The sequence below is a fragment of the Lupinus angustifolius genome, chromosome LG17 (assembly GCF_001865875.1).
Source record: "Lupinus angustifolius cultivar Tanjil chromosome LG17, LupAngTanjil_v1.0, whole genome shotgun sequence".
In the NCBI taxonomy this organism is placed as follows: domain Eukaryota; kingdom Viridiplantae; phylum Streptophyta; class Magnoliopsida; order Fabales; family Fabaceae; genus Lupinus; species Lupinus angustifolius.
The window spans coordinates 17,659,812-17,669,436 of NC_032025.1; the positions used below are offsets into that span (position 1 = coordinate 17,659,812).

Here is a 9,625-nt window from a genome sequence, read left to right on the forward strand (position 1 = left end):
GACAACGCTTGCTTTATTATGCGTTGTTGATGTTCTTCCGCCTCATTTTCAATAGTGTCGTTCAAAATTGCATTGTTGAATGACCGATGTTTATTACGATATCTGGCGTAGTATCATGACTCGATCATATGCATGTTCTAAGATAAACAATAGATGTTCACCATTGAAGTGAAGGTTCTGAAGTTGTTTAGAAGTCTAAAAATTTATAAATTAAGCAAAATGCTCATTTAACATCAGAAAACCAAAACCTTCAATACGATTGACATTCTTTTTCTAAGAAAGGTTGCAAAGAGTCATTTTTTCAATCCTATGTTTATTGGAGAACAAAGCCACCATGGAAACAAGACTGCAACAATAACAGTTAATCGATTAACTGTATAATTAATCGATTAACTGGATAAGTGTTAATCGATTAACACAATAGTTAATTGATTAACTGGTTAGAAAATCAAGTGAAGCATTGGTTGAACAATTCTTGTAATTGGCACATTTTACACATTTTACACATGTTGAAATTGTTTTACAACATGTGTTTATTAGCTCGTTAGAGAGTTAGTTAGGTTAGTTACATTGCTTGCTTTACAAGGCATTGTATATAAATAACACTCTCTCGTATCATTTCAATTCAATGAGAAAAATTCACAATATTCATTTTATGCTTCCGCATTATTTTGGCAATATGGTATCAGAGTCCTCATTCAGAAGGTTTTGGTTACCACTGCGCATTCTCTAAAATTATTATCTTTCTCTCCCAAGATTCAAGAGAGAATTCAATGGAAGAAGATCAAGAATTGGTGGTGATTCTTCCAAACTAGCCATGACAACAAGTTTTTCTAGAAAGGAACAAGAGTCTCATGAACGAGCTAGAAATCTCTGAGAAGACCTGGCTGTTGAAGAACACCATGGACAAGAACTAGATAGAATCTTGAATGAAGCTCTTCCATATCCCATGACCCATAATGTTCCGAAGTCTAGTCCATCAAGAAAAGCTAGCATTGAAAGAAGGAGGATGTCAAAACGTCTTGTAGAAGATTTCAAGGCTTATTTTGATGAGTGTGTATCACTATCAACATTTGATAGTTCTGACTTTTCATGCATCCCAAGAGGACCCTTCACTCAAATCAGTTGGCCAACCTATTCCATCCAATGGCTATGTATGTTCATCCGAGATTCAAGAATGTTCAAAGGTATTAGTGCCATGTAAGATTGTGATCATGCTTTAAGATTTTTTATAACCCATTTTCAAGACTCTATTTGCAAAGGGAAGATTAAAATGTTGTAAAAAAAGGCTATGAAATTCATACCAAGAAAATGAATGACATGATCAGGAGCAACCAAGGAAGCTTCAACAATGTAAAACCATGGGAATATGGTCAATATTTCTGACCATGAAAAATAATCAAGTGGTTGAGAAAATTCAATCACATCAGGATCGAAATTCTGATCCATCCCATTGTTATCAAATCAAATTATCAAGTTGGAGTCATTAACATTTACTCTCCAGCTTGAGGGAGGCTATTGGAGAACAAAGCCACCATGGAAACAAGACAGTAACAATAACATTTAATCGATTAACTGTATAATTAATCAATTAACTGGGTAAGTGTTAATCGATTAACACAACAATTAATCGATTAACTGGTTAGAAAATCAAGTGAAGCATTGGTTGAACAATTCTTATAATTGGCACATTTTACACATTTAACACATGTTGAAATTGTTTTACAACATGTGTTTATTAGCTTGTTAGAGAGTTAGTTAGGTTAGTTGCATTGCTTGCTTTACAAGGCATTGTATATAAATAACACTCTCTTCTATCATTTCAATTCAATGAGAAAAATTTACAATATTCATTTTATACTTCCGCATTATTTTTGCAATAAGGTTTTCGCATAGTTGTTACAATCCTCGTGGTCTCCTATTTATTCTAATTTAACTATGATTGTATGATTATCTTTAAAGATTTTGAATATTTATCTTTTATTCTCGTATTTATCATCTTTTCAGCCGAAATATCTGTAATGATTTTTGTTTAAAATTACCTTCATCTTTTATATTTATCATCTTTTCATATGGTATATCTAGAATGATATAAAATTGATATCTTAGGATTTGATGATTATTTAACTCAAGACATTTATGTAAACTTTTATAAAAAATGTTAATAATCCTTATTATCTAAAATAATTTTCATTCTTAAGGTAACTTCAGCTACCACCACCCATATGCAATGTTCTGACCAATATTATTCATTCTTTATCTAAATGTATTAGTAATTGATGGGAAATTAAATAGAGTGTATTATTTATTACGAGGCAAAATTCTATTAGATTAGTATACAATCTTATAAAACATTCGGTATAAAGGAATTGGGTTTCATCATAACAACCTATAATTATGACTATAATTATCTAATTTATATCGGTCAACTAAAAAGTTGGAAATTGATTATTATTGTCTAAATTTGTGGAACAATACTATGACAATGGGTAAATGGCGAGTGAACAGTGAATGAATTATCTCATTTCTTGTATTTGTGAACTTGTTTTTTTTATTATATATTATTTATATTCAATCGTATTAGTTGGAACTTGGAAGATGGTTTAATCCTTTTGATTACGATATTGCATGTCTATATTGTATGACACTATATGCATTCATTTAAGTGAAATAAAACTTGTTTTGAGTTGTCTGACATTATAGAAAGGATTATAATATAAGAAATATCGACTTGTAACGATACTATTATATTTGTGGAATTTAGTAACGATAAGGTGATGGGGTAATAATTTATTTTTATTCTCAAAATTACACTAGTAGTGGTATAAGATACTACTATATCCATAGGACCAAAATATCAAGGATTCGATTCCGCGCAATAATACTTATTGAGAGAAACATCCACGCACCCAAAAGAAATTAGTTTCTTACCCGTAAAGTGAAGAAATAGTCTTACTACTACCCAAAAAATTACACTAGTACATGCATAAGAAAACTCAATACAATCTCCCTATAAAGACGTGTCAAGCAAAGTGTTAATTATTTAGCAAACTAAATCATAGCAATGATGTGATATACTACATGATGAGATAAACTAGAATAAGTCACATGAGAATCCATCTAAAATATCATATTGTTAAAATTTCTCTAATTTTTTCAATCTAAGCCCCAAAGTAAACCTCATAATTCAGTTCTAACACTTGTTGAAGACCAATTCACAATAATAACAATAAATGAAGGAGCCAAAACAATGTTTAAACAATCCATCACAAGTAGCTTGATTACTTTTAAAAATATATCTTTTTTATATAAAAGAAAGGTTTTGGCTCACATATCTAATTTCTTTACATAGAGACCAATATCTTATTTATGTAAATCAAATATAAACAATAAAGTTTAAAATAAGAACAATCCAACTCAACACTCTTCTTCAAACATATTCCTTCTTTCTAAAGTAAAAAAAAAAGGAATAAAGGAGATAATTAGGTACCTAGGGTCATCTCATGCATGCATTTACCTGATAAGATTGTTTTTGCCATTAGTGCTGTATATTTTGACATAAATCATCTTTCTATTTCTTCAATATCTCAATTATTTTATTCAATAATATCTTAGCCTTTGATCTACACATAACCTATCTAGCAAGTAAAAAATTAGGAGATGTTGTTTGTACTACTTACCTTCCTCATGAAATATTAATGTAGATATAATATTTTGTGTTATATAATGGACAAAATCCATTTTGAATAAGAAAGAAAAAGATAAAAAAAAAAAAGAGAGTATGAATCTCTTATTTATTTTAAAAAAAAAGAAGGTTTTCCAGTTGTTATATAATTTTAGTTAATATATACTTATTTTTAGAACTTAAAATAGAACAATGACATTAACTTTTTCTCAATGAAAGAGAGATATTTTTTAATGGAGATGATGGAATAAAAGGTAAAATAGTTTCTAATTTTATTTTTCCTTCAGGAACATCCATTTATAAAAATTCATTCCTTTATTCCCTTTTCTACTTACCTCAAACCCTAACATAGCATAAATTAATATTTCTCTAATATTGATATATGCGACATTAATTGATCCATTCTGTTTCTACATATTTCAACATTTATCCATACTCATATTTCTATCCAATAAAAAAATACATTTTCCATATTAAATAATTAAATGTGAACACCCCAACAAACAATTTCTACACTGAGGCCTTGAGGGTAAGTGTTGTGTGCAAAAAAAGCCTTAATATCTCACTTTTTTTCTCTCCCTTCAAAGCAATTAAAAGAGCCAATACTTAAAGAAAGAATATATCTTTAGTCTCTCTTTATTAAAGTAAAATTCCCATCTTTTTTCCTCATTTTAGATTATAAAATTCAACTTATATGGAGCACACCACATTGTGCATAACCTATGATCATGGGTATTCTACTTGATTGCTTAATGAGTTAACCAAAATCAACCTTGGTATTCACTCAAAGAACAAGATTTTGCAAACTCAATATCTAATCCACTTAATCCCCACAATTTGGAGTCTCCCAATTCCTAAACCCAAATTCTTTTCTCTCATCTAACTCAAAGAAATTAAGATGTCTCTTCAAGCTCAAACACAACAACAACCACAACAACCTGTTCAGGTTTATCCAACTAGTGTCACAAATCAGCCGAATTCTCACTCTCATCATTCAAAAGGGTCTTTTGGGACCGTTTTCATTGTCCTTGCCATAATATTAGTCATTTCTATAATTGCTTGTTTTCTCAGCCGACTTTGCAGTCGACGCTTTAACAAGAACCATAACCACAACCACAATCACAACAGTGACAGGCCTGTTAAACAACAAAGGCCGCCACAAATCCACAACTTCCACCCAAGAGATCAAGGGGATATTGAATTTGGGATTGACAAAAGATTTCCATCAACTTCAAGGTCAAATGGACATGGTGGTAATGGATCAAGCATAGAAGTAACTCAGCCACCTTCTAATGGTAACATGAAAGGTTTTGAAATGAAACATGTCCATGAAGAAGAGCTTTGAGAAGGTGCATGTTGGTACTATAAGATAACATATTAATATGTATACTTAGCCAACTTATAATCATTGTGTCTCTTTCTATTTATTTTCCCTTTTAATTATAGGATTTCCAATTACATCATGAAACTGTAAAATTGTTTTCTACTTGTTTGTGCCTGTTTTAACACACCTTCAAATTTATTTTTAGACACGTGTAAATGTATAACATTATATTAAGATTTGTGCATGATTTCACATGTTATTAAGGTAGTTGTTTGCTTCACGTAAATGTAAATGCTATTACATTTTTAAGCATATCAAAAAAACAAATTTAGATTCCCACGTTGGGATGTGATATACTCAAATACAAGCTAAATGGTAATACATATTTCATAATTTCTTATTTAGAAAACTCCTAGATTTGTTCTTTAAGCTATTTTCTCTTTCAATTTAATCATGTAATTTTTTCTCTTTCATTTTGATTCTTTCTCGCATTTTTACTCCTAATTCTCAATCAAAATTCTAAATTTTAGTATCATTGATTTCAAAATAAAAAGATTTATAAAAACCCTATACTAATTTTCCGAAATTGTTCCATTTTTAAGTATAAAACTAATAAAAAAACCTATAGACTCATTTTGAAATAGAAATTAATTCATATGATCACGTTAAAATAGAAAATAATCTATAGGTGTTAGGGTCAATTGGAACAAAACCATTACTCATTGGAAGCAGGGGCTAGGGCCCCCATATTAGTAAGCCTGAATAATGTGGACTTTTTGTTCACAAGATCGAGCCCAAAGCACAAAATGGGTCACCCTGACTCCGCAATATGTATCACCCTTTGTGTCATGAGCTATGATCTGTTGAAAAAATATATTGAAGTTAAAAATATAATTATTATTTTTCTGACCAATCACAACTCATAGCATATAGAGTAATGCATATTGTTGGTACGCTCCTAGATTTGTGGTGTTCAACAAATCCCAACAAGTGATATATTGAATAACACATTTATTTAGAACATTTTTTTATAATTATTAACTCTTTTAAAAAACTTTACACTAAATATATATTAAACTTTAAAAAGAAAACAAGCATATGTAATGAAGGCTTAATATGATCAAATATCAACAAATTTAATTTTTAAAAATGGACCAAATAGAGAATAGCTTTACATTAAGTTGAAAATGTAAATGAGAATAGATTTACATTACCTTGAAAATGTTAAAATGCCGATAGAACAATTTTGAGCTCCAAGTATTATTAGAAGAATACATATTTAATTGTAGTTTTAGTCCTTCAACTATCTTTAACATCTAATTATTTAATTTCCATTAAGTACAAGTATCGAATATAACATTTGTTCCTCATCCCATATACTTAAGCATTCTATGGCCACTGAAATTTATCATTGGAACTAAAATAAACGAACACATGAAGGACAAAAGAGATTGTTTAAAGCTTATTGAAAACGGGATCACATATGTTGTCTCACTTTATGTATCATTCCATTAATTCTGATTGGTTGAAAAATTATTTAAATTAAAATTATAATTATTAAATATTTTTCTAGTCAATCACATTTTCTAACATATGAAGTGACACAAAACTGCGGGACTACATATGCGATCTCATTGAAAACTTGTATAGTAATTTATTGTATTGCATGCTTTTATTAATTATAAGTTAGTCAAAGAGAATTTGTGAAGACAATAGTAAGTGGCAGCAGGTGAAAGATTCCTGCAGTGAGAGATATGGTACGTATTAGAATGATACACTTGTACCCTATACATCAGATTTATTAGGACCCTGCCAAGGGTATCTGTGTCCCTAACGGTGTGTGGTCCATAAACCTAAGTCTATTAGTGACTCTTTCACCCTCCTATATTTTTCACAAGGATAATTCAATCCAATAATATACTCTTTTTCTAGAGTATTCCCTACTCTCATAACCTATATATTAATCACCTCACATATGATAAGCTATAATCTATGTTAATAGTGTTTTATTTTTTTTGGTATCATTAAGGGTATTCTTTCATTTTATGGGTAAGTAACTAATCAATTTCAGGATATACGACTGTCTTTCTTAATAAGTGTTGCTTTCAGGAATCGAACATTTTGGTTATCCTAGCAAAGTTTTATACCAATCAATGCCTTTTTAGTTCTTGATAGTGTTTTATATAATCTATTGATCATATTCAAAATCACATATTTAAGTTACCGAACCTATATCTTTTAGATGTTGATTGATATTCATTAAATATTTTTCCTAGTTATTAATCTTACTTATATGTAAATTTTATTTTTCTATAGAACTTGTGGCTCATTTGTGTGAGTTTAATTTGTTTTTGCACGCCACATTTTTTTAACAAATTAGTTTTATGTTTGGTTAAAAATAATTTTATTTTGGCTATGTAAAAGTTACTTTTATAATTTCAATTATTAAAAATTACAATATTTTATCTCAAAAATATTTATTTGGTAGTCTATTGTGAAATTGTCATTAGCTTCAAATTGATTTAATAGTTTATTTTATAAGTATATATTAAACTTTGAGTTTATCTTAAAAGTGTTTTTTTCTAAAATAAGTTAAACTATATTTCCAAAACCTAAAATGACATGGGTACGTGTTGTTGTAGGTACCCATAAACTATTATGAAGGGTACCTCTTACATGTAAGGGTGCAAGTATTTTCTATATCACTAGACATATAAGATGGAGCTTCCCATTTATGCATATTGTGATTGGGTTCATTAATCCCTTAGTTTATAAAAAATATATAAATTTCATTATGAATCCAATATTTGTTATAGTTGATGGCCTAATATGTGTCCCCATCTAAAGTATTATTAACAATGAAGTGATAAAATTTATTTAACACCTTTTCTATATAATGAGATTAGGAAAAACATATATTTTCAATTGCTCTTCATATGAACACTATTATTAAAAATATTGGTTTCTAGAACTCTCCTAAAACATTTAATACATGTATCATGATGAAATTATACTTATGTTTTAAATATCTTAAATTTATCTAGTAATTCATCTTTTAAATGCATTAAATATACCTAGATATCTAGTTTACCATCATATATAAATATCAAATACTACTTTTTACTATCAACAATGGGGCAAATATATAAATCACAAACATTACAATGAATTAAACCTAATACTTTACAACTTCTTTCATCCTTTGGATAGAAAAGGAAGCCATTTATCTTAACGAGTATGCAAGCAATACATGCATATTAAATTCTACTTGTTTTAGGATTTAAACATGTATTCATCATTTAATTCATTTTCCCAAATGTAACATGTCCTAACTGATTATGCCATAAATTATAACAATCAATATATGGAGTGGAAGCGATTATTGCGCAAGGTTGACCACAAACAATCAAATAAAGTGCATATAATAAATATAAGAGAAGAAGACAAAAGAATTTGGTAACAGAGTTCAGCCAATTGTGTCTACGTCTCCGGGAGCGCTGAGCGGCTACCAAAATATTATTAGAGAATAAAGATTACAAACCACACCCATGGGCCCAACTATTCATGGGGTGTTTCTATTTGGTGCTTATATTTGGTACACATTACAACAAGGGACTTGAGTCTAATATATAAGATTGATACTCTACTCTATTTTAATACTAAGCAATGTGAAATTTCGTATAATAACATATTTCAAACATTCCCAATAATCTTCACCTCGATTGAAATAGACGAATATCTCACTTCATAAGAAATCTACACAAGAATCTCCACCTTAGCAAATATATGATTTAACCTTACTCAATCTTTAATTCTCTTTAATAACTCCTTCATATAAGAGTGTGCTCCCAATAGCATAAACATTTTGAATATCATAGATTGATTGCAACAAATGCACTGGTAAATTCCATTTAGAACACGTGTAGAATTTTGGTTTGATTTGCACTCCCAAAACTAAGCATATATATGGACAATGGTATTTTATAGACTAAGAATATGATCAAAATTTTAAGAAAATTAAAGGGTTAGCAAATCAGAATAAATTTAAAATTCATTTTCAATAAATAATTACCTATTTATTTAAGTATGTAGCTTTACAAAATCCATAATCTTAATCTTAACATAATGATTATAAAAGACATCATGTATGCAAAAAAAAAATCACTCTTAAGTATTTTTTTCATAAAATATAACTTATACAAAAATTAGTTCAAAAGACCAAGGGTATTCATAAATCAGAGCTGAGAATCTCAATATAAACAAGATACTTAACTATAAATCAGCTAAGTTCTTCTTGTCTATATTTCCATCAATGGATATCCATAGAACAACTGCAACAAACCTAGATATACACATAGTATAGACAAAAGAAAAGGGAGTAAGAACCAACTACGGCGACCGCCACGTGGAATTACATAGAGAAATAACATTAAAGTGAGACACCCTATATCAACCCTATAATCAAACAATGTCAAACATATGCCATGATGTATGAAGTTAGTGTCTTATACAAGATGATATTCACATCACAATTAATATATCTTTCATGCAATGCAATATGCAATTCACCAACAAATCACCACCAAAATTATAATACCCTAAGTCCAAGATCCTAA

General features: G+C 29.2%; 1 protein-coding gene across 1 annotated transcript; it reads left to right on the forward strand.

Moving 5' to 3' along the window:
- On the forward strand, positions 4,387-5,213 carry LOC109330686. The gene has a single exon (XM_019564953.1). The coding sequence runs from the start codon at positions 4,584-4,586 to the stop codon at positions 5,028-5,030; it is 447 nt and encodes a 148-aa protein (XP_019420498.1). The 5' UTR covers positions 4,387-4,583; the 3' UTR covers positions 5,031-5,213.